Source organism: Lissotriton helveticus, chromosome 3_2 (assembly GCF_964261635.1).
Source record: "Lissotriton helveticus chromosome 3_2, aLisHel1.1, whole genome shotgun sequence".
NCBI classification, from domain to species: domain Eukaryota; kingdom Metazoa; phylum Chordata; class Amphibia; order Caudata; family Salamandridae; genus Lissotriton; species Lissotriton helveticus.
The window spans coordinates 268,539,408-268,557,016 of record NC_136062.1 but is presented as its reverse complement, the minus strand read 5'-3'; the positions used below and the strand labels follow the sequence as shown (position 1 = coordinate 268,557,016).

The 17,609-nt window shown below is 43.9% G+C and overlaps 1 protein-coding gene across 6 annotated transcripts in view; it reads right to left on the bottom strand.

Annotated features, from left to right (window-relative positions):
- Nucleotides 1–17,609, bottom strand: part of RNF111 (ring finger protein 111) — a 399,764-nt gene that overhangs the window by 112,406 nt on the left and 269,749 nt on the right. For all 6 annotated transcript variants that reach the window (XM_078685178.1, XM_078685180.1, XM_078685182.1 and 3 more), the window contains exons 5-6: nt 15,698–15,886; nt 6,757–7,073 (exon numbers count right to left, since the gene is read on the bottom strand). In XM_078685178.1, coding sequence (XP_078541304.1) covers nt 6,757–7,073; nt 15,698–15,886 — 506 coding nt within the window. The remainder of the gene's footprint in view (nt 1–6,756; nt 7,074–15,697; nt 15,887–17,609) is intronic.

The following is a 17,609-nucleotide window of genomic DNA, read 5'->3' as shown; positions in this document are numbered from 1 at the left end:
GTCATACTTTGCAATTAGAACCTGGCTGTTGGCTATACGCTAATGATTAGATGCTTGCGTAGCAACTCATTTACCAGAGCCATTAATTAACTTGGCTCTTTCTCTGGAAGTGGTGCATCTCCAGTTGTTTGTGGGTTAGCCCTTTTTCTTGCATTTTACACTACTAGAGTGTCCAGGGTTAGTTGAACTCTAATAAAAATGGGGTCTGATGGTGCTGCTTTGTACTTTTTGTCAGTGTGTGGTGTAATTATGCTCTCTTTGACAAGGTCTTTAAAAATAACATCTGAAAGACGTGCCATACCCTTAAGTAATGTTAAATATTGTGCCCCTCGCTGTGCATTAAACAAAGTCTCAAACAGAAAATACTCCTCTATTGAATCTTTATAAAGAGGAACCTGATGGAACGTGGCTACACGTGCTAGAAGGTCTTGATAAGCTGAGCCATTAACAGGTGGTGATGGGAGAGTGGGATATAAGTCAGGGGCAGTGCCGCCTTGAGGCTCAATATCATTATCATTCTAGGCCTCTCCTGGTTGTATATCATTTGGGATATCCCGATCTTATCTAACTATTGATTGAAGGGATATGTTACCTGCTTCAGACAAATGTGGTGAGTGAGGTCGTGGAGGTGGTGTTTGTAGTATAGGTAAAGTTGGAAAGGGAATGTACAATGGACTAGTTTCTTTCTTTTCCGGTTGAACAGGAATGTCCAAAGCTTCCTCAAAACTCAACTGCTTAGAGATGTTGTTTTGATGGTTGCATCATTATTTTCTTAGTTCCACAGTGAAGTTGCAGTCTTTTTTATTTTGGATCGAGCTTTTGATGAAATTGCTTGAAGATTGGCTGTTGGAGGAGATTTCGGACAGAAAACAAAGCATTTCGGTGGTGGAAGCCTTGGTTTCGATAGAGGAAGGTTTGGTTCCAAAAAAGTAAATCTATGTTTCGGTGCAGAGACCAAAGACCGAGATGTTGTAGCTTCTGATGTAAAGGAGGTGGGGGCTGAACTTTCGGAGCCGGGCAGCAGGGTAAGGCTTTAGAGTCATATTTTCGGTGCGTGCCATGTCTTGTCTGCAGTGGCGGCCCGTGAGCAGTTTTTTGGTAAAAGCCAATGGCTTGGCATCCGGGGTAGAAGTACTCGCTATCCGTTGCTTCTGTGCTAGCTGAGAATGTTTAAGTCATCTTCGGATTGAAACTAGGACTCATGGAGGGAAAGGGATTCCTCCTGTTCTGCAGAAGCTTCTTTCTCCTCCTCTTGTAGACCAAAGAGGTCTGGGACATCGTCCGCTTGCATGCAATGCATTTCCTGTAGTCTAGCACGTTGGTCCAGAGGAGTCTTTTTGGACCGAAAGGACTTGCAGGCCTCATAGCTGTCTTCTCGATGCTCGGGCGAGAGGCATTAGTTGCAAACGGGATGTTGGTCGGTGTGAGGGTATTTGGAGTGACACTTCTGACAGACAGGGAATGGAGTGTATTCCATCAGCACGTCATTCTCCGACAACGTTAGAAATGGAGAAGTATTTTGCTTAGCCAGGCGCGGAACATGGGCAGAGGAAATGAGTCGAAGACCTGCTACGAAGAGGGTGTATGAGGCGCCACGGTAGACCGATCGAGACAATACAGTCGAAAGATATAAACAGACCAAAGGTAGCTCAAAGGAGCCTCAAACCGGAGCACGAGCTACTACATCTGAACCAGTGGGCGGAAAAAAATTATCCGACGATGGCGTCGATGACCATGTGAAGTATTACCAAAAGGAGGAGTCCTAGTCTTGTGACTCCAAGAAAAGTTCTTGGAACAAAAACAACTTGTAATCATCAGAGCCCAATACTAGATGGTGGACTTATGCAAAGCATGTGTATCTACAGCACACATGCCTTGAACACACTTATGTTTTTAACCTTCTCTTAAATTCTAACTTTCTCTCTACGCCACAAGGTCAGGATACGCTGCTTTTGAGTAAGAGAACGTTTTCGAAACTCCCAAATCAGTAAAAAAAAAAAAAGGATATCTTGAAGCTGTGAGTTACATTGGATCTATCAAGATCATGGATTACTGCAGCCCAGCTAGCCAGCACCAGCACACACTGCAGATATGCTTTCCAGTAAAACACATTGAGGAGGCTGCAGAGTCCCATACCTCTGCGATACACCATCAAACTCATGATGTCAGAGTTTTTCCTCTTCACCGTAACTCAAGGGGTGGTATTGTGTGGTAGTGACCATAATTCTGGAACTGTCTCAATACTGTGTGAATTAACAGTTGAACCCAGACTCTAAATTGCAGTTCCTAGTCAGGAGAAGCAGAAAGGTGCTCTTGGTCTGCCTGTTTTCCCAAAACTCATGACAGGGGTTGGTGCATTTTGAGGGCTGTGCCTTTCTAATAGGGTGATTCTTTGTGAATGATATTTGCACAACTCTATTCCCCTTGAAGAACAGAGTTTAGTTTTCAAAAGGGCAAAAGATGGTTTTATCCTGCAACTGTGTTCCTTAGTCCCACTACACAGACTATAATACTTGAACCTGCCCTTCGCATGCTAAACTAAAATGCTACCTCTTTTAGGGGGTGGAGGTTCAATGGTGAGAGCGTGCAGAAGGCAGCTTCATCCAAGGCATGCTCCAAACAGTCCATGATACTTAGACCCACGAGGGAAAGAAGGTTGCGCGGTTAGCGGTTGGAAGTGGTAATAGGAGAATCGGGAGAGGGTTGTTAAATCAGAGTAACAGCTGTAAAGTCAGGAGCTCCTACTCTAAAAAAAAAAAATACAGGCATTTGCATAAGAAAAATCTATATGCCAAGTATATAAAGCAAGGCGCTGGCTATATTTGTTTAACAGAAGGGCTTGGAAGTCTTGTTTCTTTCAACTCCTGCACTCTATAACTGCAAGTTCCTGTAACACATTACTGCTTTATGGCTGTGACACAATATACCAAAATGTTAAAAAATAAACAAAAAAAGACAAATAATGGGAGTGTAAAGCCACATTACAGTTTCTTTCAGTTAGATATGGTGCCACATTACAGTTTCTTTCAGTTAGTTATGGTAAATATTTTCTCTCTACAAAAATAGTTCTGGCATTCGAATTGTAGCCCATGCTACTCAAGTGTTCTTGAAAAATACGAATATTAGTCGCAATTTTAGGATGAGTGCCACCACATTCTAGCAGAAAAATAAAGACAACTGCAAGTAATTGTAGATTTTGGGTTAAGTCAAATGAAATTATAGAATACAGAAACACCTCATTACAATACTTATTTGCCAACTAATGAGGAGCATGATATAAAATAACATGGATAACATAGTGTACAAAAACTCGACTTGGTCTCCAGACATATTCAGAATGGAGAATGACCATCCAGAGATCTTGCCAAGTATGAATCAATGGTAGCATGGACACTTCAAACAAATTCCTCAAAGACAGGAATCGTTTAAATGACAGGGCTTTCAGAAACACTTACAGGTTATTAAGTGCAAAGAGATAAGGTGATATCAAAAAAGGTACTATTCAGGCAGAATTCAAAATGCTAAATGTGCAAATAAAGAATTCTATCAAATTCTCACTGAATTTCATAAACCAAAATGCCTAGAAGGAGCTCATCCCGTTACTCAAGATTTCACAGACAAACTGGCAAATCATTACACGGCCAAAGCAGACACATTGGGCTCATATTTAAAAAAAAGAAAAATCACAAGCACCAGCCCTTTTTCAAAGCAACAATCCAAGAATATTCTAACCCAGCCTCTCCATTCCTTCCAACAAATTTCGCACAATATATTAAGGGATCTAGTCACAGCAAGAAAGCCTGCCAGCAGCCCTACTGACCCATGTTCACAACAAATCTTCAAGACAACCTCTGCTCCCACACCAGTAAAAAGAATAGTGAAGAAAACAAACCTGGACCCGCTGAACCACAACAATTACAGATCAATTACAAATGGACCTTTCCTGGGCAAACTGATGGAACTGATAGAATGAGCAGCATTCGGCCAGATGTCACAATTCATTGAAGATAATGCCATAATTTCAGACTTCCAACAAGGATTCTATCCAGGAAGAAGCATAGAATCTGCCATCATTGCCATCTGGGATGATCTTAGGAACAGAGTTGACGGAACGGGGTTGCCTCACTACTTCTCTTGGACACCTCAGGTGCCTTTGACAAAGTTGACCATGACACTCTGGTACAAAGACTCTACGAAGCTGGCAAAAAGAGGACTGCTCCAGATTGGATCACATCCTACCTTCACAACAGAACTAATGTAATCCATACCCACCCTTTCTCGTCCAAACCGTACTTCACAAAAGCAGGGATCCCTCAAGGCTCTATCATCTCACCCATGATTTTCAAAACCCACATGAAGTAATTACTGCCACTGATCAAATCAATTTCACCTCACATGCTATAACTATGCAGATGACAACTCCTTCAACTGAATTGCCCCAAAGTCTTTGGAAACTCACCAATTTTCAGTTGTCTCAGAGCCGTAGATCAATGGATGACATGGAGCCATCTCAAACAATGTTTCCAAAACGGAAATTCTCACGTGTGGCAATTGGAAAAATTAGGACCCACTAGCCGCCTGGCCTGATGATCTGGGAAAACCGCCTAAACTAAAGCATCAAAGTAAGTGAGAAACCTCAAAATGATCATGGACTCTAAGCTATCAATGAATGCCCAAGTGGACAAACTAGCAAGATCAAGCTTTGTTACTATAAAAACTCTGAGACGCATCTTTCTCCATCTGGGATTTCCACACAAGGCCCAGGCTACCCTCTCTCTTGTACTGTCCAAATTCAATTATGCCAATATCCTTTACTACGGATCACCTTTAACAATTATGAAAATACTAAAACAGATTCAGAACTACTCTTACATATAAAGCCACAAGCCCACTTCTCCACTGCCTTGAAAGCCCTACATTGGTTACCGGTTTCCAGAAGATCCACATTCAAGCTGCTTTGTATCACCCATAAAGGTTACATGGATGGCTCTTCATCAGGAAGAAAATCACCAAATACATTCAACAAAGGAGCCTCTGCTCGAGTGGCACCTCGCTGCAAAATCCCACCATGCAAGAAAAAAAACATGGGTGGCACCTCCTTCTCTGTTCAAGCAGCCAAACTATGGAACTCTTTACCCTCAAACATAAGATCTACGGATAACCACCTTAGCTTCAGGAGACTACTCGAAAGTTGACTCTTCCCCACATAACCACCATACTCAAACATAAATATACAGCATATCCCTCTGTATTTAAGCATTTATTTGAACTATAGAGATTTAACTGCATATGTGTATTGCTTTCTATAAACGTGTATAATAATTGTTTTAAAAATATAGATATTCCTTCGTTCTACTTAAAAAACGTACAGATTACTTAGTTACATTATTCTATGTTTTAACATATATATGAGTGACTGCATAAAGAAGTAAATCTTATCATAACGATCTACAATTGCTTCACTATTAAATTACAAAACAAACAAATTCATTTAAAGTACAACACTTGAAAGACGGAGTTTTATTAAATGCAACTTTAATCTAGATATATTACCTTACTTACGCTTATTATACCTTCCATGTACTTATGTATCTATATATTTATTACTTTGCTTCTAATTCAGCATATCCAATGCACTTCCGTATATCTCACCCAATATCTCTCGCAATATATCCTCTACCTTAACTCTGACTCATCTCAAACCTCATTCTACTAGTCTCTCCAATGCACTACCCTTTTTTTCTCACCCTATACATTTATCAATACATCATCTACCTCCACTGTCTCATTCATCCCAAAGCCCATACAACTACTATGACCCCCAAAATAACCCTTTCTAGACTCTTCCCTCCTCTACCCCTCCTTGCATCATCTCATACCTCTTTTAATATTCAGATCTCCCAAACAAGCCTTTCGAAACCCTTTCCTCTGACTCTTCCCACTCCACCTCCCTTTACTCATCCCAAACGTCGTCCTACTGCTATGAGCTCCAAAAAAGAAGAAAATCAACAAATATTCTAGACCCCTCCCTCATCTATCCCTCCACTATTCCTTTTCAGTCCAAAAAACAGACTAACATGTCCACCACTCAAATCATTTCATATTTCCCTACATCAATTCCTTCTAATTATGTTTGGGTTCCAGAGTAGCGGGCTACTCACCGAAAATCGCTTCAACACCTCATCAGGGATTAGCAAGCACAATAAAAATCCAAACCTTTTCTTCTTCTATCCCTCCACTATATTTCTCAATCAAAATAACAGACTAACATATCCATTGCTCAAATTATTTCCATATTTCACTATACTAATTCACCACTAATCCTTTATGGGTTCCAGAGTAGCTCGCTGCGCTGATGCCTCGTCAGGGGTAGTAAGCGCTATATAAATGCAAATACCATAAAGCAAGCCAGTCCTGTTGTTTCACAAATACCATTTATAACAATGTTTCAACACTTTCCTATCTGAATTTATACTTCTAAACGGTTTAAGAACTCCGTTTTAATGGTAACAATTAATAAGCATTACATGGCATTTCAGTTAGCACTGGTAATGGTAAGCATTGGAATGATTTGTAAAGAGGCCTTCCCATTATATATGTGGCTGGTACTATTGGCTACAGACAGAACCAGAAGCATTCTACTTTAATAAGACATTACTCTTGCAAACAAACAAATTCATCCACTTCAACAATATACAATTGTACAGTCAGGCATTGCTACAAATTCTTTGAAGTGATTACACTACTTCTACTCACCTGATCAAGATATCCAGTACTAGTAGTGCTGCTGGCTCCACATGGTGCCGATGCTGGGGGAGGTCGTTCTACAGGGCAATTTGAGTCACTGAACTGAGGGGACAGAGGGACTGTAGGGTGGGATGTGTGGTGATGGTGGTGAAGGTGTTGATGCTGAAAATGGTGCTGGAAACAGCTGGCGTGAGGATGCCCCAGCACATGGTGATTCTGTGATGAACTCCCACAAGGAGAATGCTGTGGACAGCAAGATGGTAGCCTCGGCATTGCTGGTGGACCATTTTCCAGTGTAGTAGTAGAGCCAATTCTGTGAATGTCATCTTTAAAAAGGAATTGTAAATGTATTAATTGTAGCAGTGAAGTTCAATGTGCCAAAAATACAAACGTTTGTCAATGTTAATGACAGAAGGAAAAAAAAGTTACTTGCCTGTAATTGGTCTTTAATAAATTCACATGCTCGAATTATTCCAAGTTGTCAGGCTGGTAGCCTTTGGTAATCAATGTTGACACAGGAAAGTAGACAATCCATAAGACTGAAAATGGCTAGACTGTATACACCAGTCAGCCTGGTTATTTGATCCAAACACCAGCAATGAAGTGATAGAACCTAGAGCTCTACTCTCTTCCAGAGGCTTCAAACTGCCAGACTTTCAAGCCCGTAGCAGTGCGCATGAATATGTTCTGAAGCATCATAACAGAGATCTTTCACAGATTTGCATGCTTGAATTGAGATTAACCAAGCAGTATTATTAAACAGTGGTAGGATTGAATGAGTTTCAGCTTTAGCTAAAATGTTTCAGGGCAATGGCTACCACACTGCTGCCTCTTTTTTGGTCTCAATATAAATGCAATAATGCTTCCTGAAGACGTGTATCCTTCTCTATTTGTTGGTTCACAAATTTATTTCAGAGACACTGCAGCAAAGAGCAGCTGCGACAGTCATACTTCTCGTAGAATGACTTCTAATAGCACCTGAAAGCTGTCTGTTCATCATAGTGAGTTGCTATGAAGCATGGTACAATTTGAAAGTCTAAAGTCTACTTAATTACCAGTTTTGCTTTGTTTGAATGACCACAAGATACAAACAGGTTTGAATGGCAAAGTCCTTGGTTTGTTACAAACAGAACTTTAGAGACTTTTTAAGGTCTAAAGAGTACTCTTTCGACTACAGTGAGATGGTGCGTAAAGAAGGCGGATTAGAATGTAGGACTCCTGGATAGAGACACATTGTCCTAAAAAAAATTGTAAGTGAAAAGAAAAAAATACTAATCTCCAAAAAGAATCTTTCTGGTGACAACTCTACTTGCAGGTTCCTCTCCTTTTAAAATAGCTCCAGATATCAGATTGGATCTGAAAACAGGTGGTGCGGACTCCATCTCAGCACCGCATAGAGCACAGGTGTAACATCCGTAGAGGTTTAGGAGCAGATCTTGCCCCTCCGGCTGAAAGAGAAGGTCCACGCTGAGAGGCAGCCGGAGCAGAGAAAAGGGGAGAGTTACAAAAGATCTGCATATCACACCCTCTTTGACCAATCCGGGGCAATAAGAATGACTTGGATCCAGTCTTGATACAATTCTTTCAATTCCCGCGGCATTAAGAGTAAATTGAGGAACGCACAGTGAAGAGGAAAATGTAAAGATAACTGAAAGGCAACCCACAGAAACCCCTGCAAAACAAACTGTTCCTGTTGGAGCAGAGTCAAGACTAATTTGCATATGGCTGAGTCCCAACTGAGGTGGTATAATATGCACAGTAACAATGGAGTGAGATGAGGCCTGAGTAATTACTAGTGGCTGAGATTAATTCAAACATTCCATCCAGCCCTTTTTGTATTCTTCAGAGCTATGTGGGACAGGTATGCCCAGACATGGGTCCTTTGCACACTGTGCCTTTGGAACCAAGAAATACCCAACTATTGAGACCAAATATGGGTGAAACTGGACATGGACTGTGTGTGTTCTGGTTCAGGGAGGGTCTGGCAGTTTGGGCTGGACTGTTACTACCGGGGCAGGATGAGGACTGATTTGCATATGGATGGGTCCAAAGTGAGGTGGCATGGTGTGCAAAATAACGATGGAATGGGATGCGACCTGAGTAATTACCAATGGGTGAAATTAATTCAAGCATTCCATTCATCATTTTTTTCCATACTACAGAAACTGGAAGTCAAAGAACAGCGCATTCTCACCAGGCAAAAAAGTCACCCGAGGAGTGCCCCACAGGACGAAGATGTTTTAGACCACCTCCTCTTCAAAACACCACTTGTGGTTGGTAAGATAAAGCCGACGTAAGATGTTGGCTCTGGTGATAAGAGAATCTGCCAGATCATTAGCATCCAGCCAGACCCCATGAGCTCATGTCGACATTGAGACCCCATGTCTACCTCCTTGTTTACATACCACATTGCTGTTACGTTGTCTGTGAAGATCAGCCAGATTGACCATAAAAGGAGCGCAGGAAAGATTTCAAGGCAAAGTTAATTGCCTGCAGCTCCAGCAAGCTGATGTGCTGAATCTGCCCTTCTGGAGACCTGCTTTTCACCATTTGATCCAGATGCACACCCAACCCTAAGCTGGAAGCACCTGTCACTATTGAGCTGCGGATGGTGAGCATAAGTGCTTCACAATTTTGGGAGGAATTCTGACAACATCCAACAGAATACCCACACGTTCGAATCACGGACTACAGAGGCACTTCTGGAGAGTCCTCACGTACCCGCAGGCATGTGTGACTAGGAGAACATAGGAAGATAGCAGGCGAAGGAGTGTTAGGACTTGAGCTCCCCTCCTTAAACATCAGAATCATTTCTCACAAGTCATAGATCTTACAGAGAGAATAGAAAGCCTGTAAAGATGTGTCCAGTACTGCCCCTATATTCAGGAGGCGGTGAGAGGGCTCTAGGCACTACTTGAGCTGGTTGATAGAAAAGTCCAAGTCGAAAAGCAGGGTTGCTGTGGCCTTCTGGTGGTCTACGGTGCGCCCAGCTTGAACAATCAATCACTTTGGTGCTGAAACACTAAAAACCCTGATCTTTGCAGATGAGATTCATCCACTGCCATCACCAGGATGAAGACTTTGGGTGGCCGATGTCTCTCCAAACAGGAACCTGTCATTAACCAAAGATCCCACGTATGCAACTGCATGATCACATAAGCCAGGGTCCGCATCTTGAACTTTCCCTGGTAAACGTAAAAACTCAAACTGAGGTCTAGTATCGGATGCAGACCACTATCTTTCTGGGAACCAGGAAGTACCAGGAGTAGCACCTCTGCCCATTTCCTGCTATAAGACGAACTCCACTGCTCCTTTTTGCAATAGGGCAGCACCCTCCAATTGCAGAATCCAGAGGTGAGCTCCCGACTAAAGTGACCGACGGGGAGTGGTCGCTTGGAAGGGAAGGACATACCCCAATTTGATAATCTCAAGGAGTCGCTGGCTCTGGACTTTTGTAAAGGACTCCTCTTAAGGAGCAACTTAATTGCCACAGGAGATAATGGTGATGAGGAGGAGGGCTCCTGGGTCGGCCTTTTGTTTTGCCCTCATCCTGTCCTCCATGAGCAACTGGATTAGCTTTGTTACCAAACAGACAAGAGACTTTTGACAGGGTCACCCCCACTTTTTGTATGGTATTTGATGCAATTTTAACAGAAAGTGCACAGGGTTCATGCTATCTAGGGCCCCAGTGCCAGATCTCTTTCCCTAAAACAGTACAATTGTTCTCCCAACTGGCAATACTTTTGGCACCCTTGTAAGTCCCTTGTAATTGGTACCCCAGGTACCTAGGATAGGGGTACTGAAGAGGGTCCCCAAGGGCTGCAGAATGCACTGTGCCACCCTAAGGGACCCTTCAATTAACTCATGCAGACTGCTACTGCAAGCTGTATGCCTTGGTGTTGATAAAAGTGAAAACACAACATGGCACTCATCCCTGTGTGGCATGCCTGCAGACATTGCACATAGTATGGGTAAGTTGCCCCTACAGAAGGCCTGACAGCTCTAAGGCAGAGTGCATTATACCACATGTGTGGGCATACCTGAACAAGCAGATATGCCCCTGTGCTGACCAGTCCAATTACTGCCAGTGCAAGACATTTTAAATACATGTTTTGGACGCGGTGACAAACGGGTTCACCAGCTACATGACTGCTTCACTGAAATCAAAGATGTTTGGTATCAAACATCGCATATTAATAAACCCATACTGATTCCAGTGAAGGGAAGCATCAGAGCTGAAGACACCAAGATGCTGGAAGTAGGGGTGATTGAGCCTTCTGAAAGTCCCTGGGCCAGGTTAATGGTCTTAGTCCCCAAACCTCATTCCAAGAGTGGTAAACCAGAGCTGGGCTGTGTGGACTATAGAGGTCTCAATGCGGTCACTAAGACAGATGAAAACCCTTTTCAATATCAGGGTACTGGCAGATTGGTCTGACCCCTGGAGCAAACATAAAATGTGCATTCTCAACCCCAGTTGGACAATACCAATTTAAAATGATACCATTTGGTCTAAAGAATGCCCCTTCCAAAGGTTGGTGAATAAAATCCTTGCTGAGCTAGAGTCTTTTAAAGCAGCATATCTAGATGATATGGCTGTCTATAGCTCCACTTTGCAGAATCACCTAATCCACCCTGGAAAGGTTCTTGAGGCTCTGCAGAGTTCAGGCCACACTATCAAGGTAAGCAATTGCCAGATAGGGCAGGGCCCCATTGTATACTTGGGCCAACTTGTAGGTGGAGGCCAAGTGCAACCCTTACAACCCAAAATCCAGACAATTGTGGTCTGAACTGCTCCAACCACCCAGACTCAAGTCTTGGCATTCCTTGGCTTGACGGGGTACTACAGGAGGTTTGTGAAGGGGTATGGAATCATTCGGACACCCCTCACAGAATTGAACACCAAGAAAATGCCAAAGAAGGTAAAATGGACAGTAAGCTGAGAAAAAGGTTTTTGTCACACTGAAGGAAGCACTCATTCTAAAAGCTCCAGATTATTCTACACAGTTCATAGTGCAGACAGATGTCTCTGAGCATGGGATAGGAGAGGTCCTATCCCAAACCAATGATGATGGCCATGACCAGCCTGTTGCTTTCATTTGCACTCCCCAGACAGCAGCATTGGAGTGCCATTGGGAGGGAAGCCTTTGCAGTGATTTGGTCCCAGAAGAAGTTGAGACCATACTTGTTTGATTCTCACTTACTCACTTAAACATACTGACAACAGGTCTCTGAGATGGCTGATGCAAATGCAAGGTGAGAACCCCAAACTGTTGTGGTGGTCCATGTCCCCATAGGGTATGGACTTTACAGGGGAACACAGACCTGGGCCTGATCATGTCAATGCAGATGGCCTTTACAGGTTTTTACACTTAAATATTGAAGACTCTCTTGAAAAAAGTTAGTCTCATTCTCTTTTGTTTGAGGGGGCGGTTGTGTAGGAAAGTACACCTTTTTGACTTGGTGCCCTCACTTTTTGCCTGGTATTCGATACAATTTTGACAGAGAGTGCACTGGGTTCCTGCTATACAGGTTTCCAGTTCCAGGTCGCTTTACCTAATCGGTACAATTGTTCCCCCAATTGGCAATCCCTTTGGCACTACTGTAAGTCCCTATTTAATGGTACCCCAGATACATAGGGAAGGGGTACTGAAGAGGGTCTCAAGGGCTGCAGCATGTATTGTGCCACCCGAAGGGACCCTCACCTGACTCATTCAGACTGCCATTGCAGACTGCCTGTCTTGGTGCAGAAAAAAATTAAGACCTGAAATAGCACACATCGCTGTGTGCTATGCCTGCACACTGCACATAGTATAGGTAAGTAACCCCTACAGCAGGCCTTACAGCTCAGTGTGCACATGCAGATATGCCCCTGTGCTGGCCGGTCCAATTACTGCCAGTATAAGTGACCATGGAAGTCAATTTTAATAGATGTGCTGGACACTGGCGAAAAATGAGTTCCCCAGCAGTAGGTAGCTGGCTCTTTATATACTATACCAAAGTAAGGTTTTATGTGCATATGGTCCAGTGGCTTTACATAGGCTGAAGTAGATAATATCAGGCAAGAAATTACTACAAACACACACAAGGACTAAATTCAAGACCAATTGTTTTGTATAACAATATTACTTTATTACTTTTATTTTAGAACCAAGAGAAACTCAGTTGCAGGTAAGTATCAGTTCAAAACAGCAATACTTTTCAGGTGCTGTAGGTATGTGTTTACAAAGGAAATAAGAATACTTTACAGTGATAAGGAAAATACTTTGCAGTGTCAGTCAACAGTGCAAAAAGAACAAGTGATGGACAGAAAGCAGAACAATTTATATATTCACCCCAGTGGTGGCATGGTGAGCAAAAGAACGATGGATTTAACCCAGATCTGTTGACTGGGGGTGAATGTTTTGATTTGTTCTGCATTCAGTCCATCATTTGTGTGTCTTTTACATTCTTTCTCAAAGTGCGCCGGTTATGCCCAGACGGTGGTTCCGGGCTCACTGTGCCACTGGTTTCAAGCAAGCCTGGCTGATGAGGAGTGAAATCCTGAAACCGGTCCTAGGATGCTTGTTTCTGTCCAGGGAGGACCTGGCTTGGCAGTTCGGACTGGACTGTTCCCATGAGGCAGAAGTTCAAGACTGATTTGCATATGGCTGGGTCTAAACTGGGGTGGCATGGTGAGCAAAAGAACAATGGCTTAAGCCCAGATCTGTTGACTGGGGGTGAATGTTTTGATTTGTTCAGCATTCGGTCCATCATTTGAGTGTATTTTGGTGTCAGTCAACAGTAGCAGTAACTTAGCAATGTAAAAGATAGACACTTTGTGCAACATCAAGAAATGTAATAAAATCATATGAGAGAAAACAGTTATGCACATTTCCAGGTAAGTACTCAACCTACACATCCAGTCTTCGGGGTTCTAGACCAACACTGGGCAAGGGTCGGATCAAGGTAGGTACTGAAAAGCCAGCGGCACCGGGGCGGGTGGGTGAAAAGGTCACTGAACCCAATGTTAGTCAATGGAGACTGGGGACATGTAGATACCTACGGGTTCAGGGCACAGGCCCGGTTGTTTAGGCAAGCACCTAGGGGCCAAAGACAGCACAAACCATACATCACCAGCGGCACTGGGGCGGCCGGGTGCAAATCAGTGTCGGGCACCCAATGCTATTGAATGGGAAATCCCAGTCGCACAAAGAGGCTGCAGGAGACTGGACGAAGGTGAGCGACATCTGAGCAGGTTGGCTGGGATGTCGGTGGACACCTGGGCACCGTCGGCTGGGCGCCCCAAAATTCAGGGGGGCTGAGGATGCAGGGGTGACTTTGGATGTCGGAAGTTCTTTACCAGAGCCAGTTGTGGTCAGGGGAACCCTCAGAGATGAGGCGGCCGGCGTCTTCATAGAGTCCAGCAGAGGTCAGCCACCGATGGTTTCAAGGCCAGGATCGCTGGGGAGACTTCACTGGACAGGTGGGCCACTCAGACTCGGGCCATGGACATCAGGAGCAGAGTCAGCAGGCGTCGCAGTTCCAGCTGGATCAGGAGTCCTTGGAGTGGGTTCTGGTCTTTGTTGAAGTGCAGGCAGTCTTCCTCTGGTTTCTGAAAGTCACTGTCTGCCGGACAGGCGTTGTCTTCTTTGCAGAGTCTCTAAGTGAGAGACAGGACGATAGGGCTGGGGCCAAATCAGTAGTTGTCTTTGGGCTTGGCAGCACAGCGTCTTGTTCTTGGGTCACAGGACTCGGAAGCTCAAGGTTCAGGGGTGCCCCTAAATACTCAACATAGGTACAGTTTTGGGAAAGAACATAGGCACTCGCAATCTGATTGGCAGGGACCCAGTTCATATTCAGTCAAAGTGCATCTGAAATCAGGGGAAAAGTGGGGGGTAACAATGCAAAAGTGGGAACTTTCCTTCAACAGCTACATGATGGCTTCACTGTTTGGTATCAAACATCTCCTATGAATAAACCCACACTAATTCCAGTGATGGATTTATTAATACATGGACCAGCCGAGGACCTTAGAGGTGTCCCCTGAAAACCTACCAAATACTAGTGTGCTGGCTGACTGGTCTTGACCTGGCTGCTACCACAGATGAGTTTGACCCCAAGGGTAAAAGCCCACGCTCTCAGGATGTCAGGAACAAAGCCTTCTCTGGCAGAGGGTGTTTTACACCCCCTACAGCAGGATAACCTCTAAATTAGCATTCCAAGGCAAGAAGCTTCACAGAGCCCGCCACTATTAATATGCGAATGTGGCTTCCCTCAGAGGTGATGCCGCCCCCCCAGGCCAGGGTACATCTGGCACCTGGCCAAGAGGGAAAATTAGTAGTCAGAGAGGCATGTTCACCCTCAAGTGGTGATTGGCTACTACCCTATACTCCCCCAACACCCCTAAATCTACTGATTAGGGGAACCCCTGGCACCTGAAAATCAGATCCTGCTGACCTGAAAGAAGACAGACACTGAAGAGTCACAAAAGCAAGGACAGAAGACAAGCAACTGATATTTATGTAAAAGTATGTCGTGCATTTTTTAAGAACTACTAATGTATATCTATCTCGGCTTTAATATTTATTTAATTTCTCATATTTTGGAAATCTACCCTCTATACATTTACTGGCTGTTGAGAATATATTGGTTTACTTCTGATCCACAGTTACTCATTATTTCCCTTACATAAGAGTAGGGAGACGCAATACTTTTGATGTATGATGGTTTGCTTGAGGATTACTAAAGGTTTACCTGTAATCTACAAATAGAAGACTGATCGGGAACTCCAAGGAGCCAAAATAGATTGATAGGGCTTTATAAAATTAGGAATTTAGTCCAAACCCATTTACGATGATAGAACATGTCGACTGAAAAGCCCCTTCACATAGTCAGATATATGACAAGCTTTTCTAAAAGATCACACACTATATGTTAAAAAAATAGAATGCTTATTTCACAACAAACGTACCTACTGCTGAAGGGCCAGCATTGTTGAAATTAAGAGGAGCGGCAGAAGGTTCTGGCATGGTGGAGAGCTGAGAATTGGAAGGACCCGAAGCAGCATCAGAGGCCTGCTCTGAGGTGGAAGCATGAGTGGAAGTAGAAGTTACAGACTGGAACTCCACTCGAGATGTTGTCGTCTGCACCACTGTGGGATCTGGGGAAATAAGCAATCTAATCAATTTTCAAAGAAAATTCATACATTTTGTCCTCTGACTAAATATCAAGCAATAGCAACTGTAATGGAACTGTACAGACAAAATAGGCTAATAAGGATATTGATTTTTAGTAGACCAAACAAAAAATGGCAAACTGCAAACGCACTGATTGTTTTCTTAGAAGTAGCTCTGGTATTCTTATTCCACATAGCATAAAATAAAACACTCAGAGTGGGGCTTAACACGTGTTTCAGGAATGTTAATAATGTAAGTACAAGTGTCAGAACATGTACTTCTTGTGTTACATAAACTTGACCATTTGCACTTGCAATCATCGGTGAACCAGGAATTGGAGTGCACTTGCAGTAATGAAGAGTCTTTGAAATGGGAGGAGTTAAAGTTAACAAATCGTTTTTAGAGCTTAGTTTGGCTCTGCCTATTCCACTACTAATAATAGTAAACAGGCAGGAAAAACTATGGATGGTGCCTTGGAGCAAGCATGTTATGAAGCTCACTGAAACACTAATCGAGACACTATCACATTGTAGCTTGTATTTCGAGTGCTCAGTTGTTTCCACAATGTCACTATGTTCCCAATCCTTTATGTTACATACTAATGTGAATGGGATCATAAGTGAAACTTTGCTACAACTCTCAAAATGCACTAATTTGCCAGATAAATGACAATGTACAAACAGGTCTAGGCAGTTATGACTAAGGAGCACTACTCTAATACAGCTATACACTCCATTCTAACAGCAAAATCAATGACAAGGACTACTCCAACAAGGCTTCTCTGTTGCAATGTGTACACGCAAGCAGCGGAATGGAACAGATAAGCAAATAGACAAGCGCTCTCTCACTCGTTTGAATCAACAAGAGGCCAGTGCACTCATAAGCATCCTTATGTCCAAAAAGGTAATGGGCACACTAAATTATCTGCATAACACAAAGGCCACTCACCTGCCTGGTCTACCTGACGAGCTACGTAAAGCATGATACACATATTGACTACTATGCCGCTTGACACAATAAAAACATTTGTTTTACGTTGTTATATTCCCCCACCTCCTTATCGTCATACAGCCTGAATCTTTCCTTAAAAAAATATATATGGAGGCGTGTCTAAGATGGCGCCCGTGTAGAAGCAACCTTGCGAAGCTCTGTAGCACCCACTCAATAACTGGCGGACCCGGAGAACCTGGCCACCCGAACATTGGCGGCACCACGTAGAGGTGACCTTGGGAGGGAGTTCAGCGGCTGGCCACTCCTTTCCGCTGTGGGGAGGCGGAGAAGCGGGTCTCCACGGTATGGTGCTGAGCGGCGCATCTGGAGCCATGATGGCAGTCGCGTCTGGTGGATCCGGCTCTGGGAACCCCCCATGCAGAGTAGCTACCTGTTGATCCCCTACCACCTCATATCCTACTCGGAGGTGGCGGCACTATGGAAGTAGAGAAAGCTTGAACAGCTTGTCAAGAAGGTGGCAGTGGGAAGCGTCCCGGACACTGGCCGAGGAGCTGGCTGTCAGCTAGCGGAACACAAGAGGAGGTGGTGATGTGGTGCGGCACTCTCTGGGACACACCGGGAGTGAATGGCCGACGAAGGCGGAGTGACCCGGCGGTGGAGAAATGCCTTACAGAAGGGTCAACCAGGCCTGGGCTCGGAGGTAGCTGGGCCCGCTGTGGTGGAGCTCGAGGCCTGCTCTGCTGGTGGAGCTCGAGA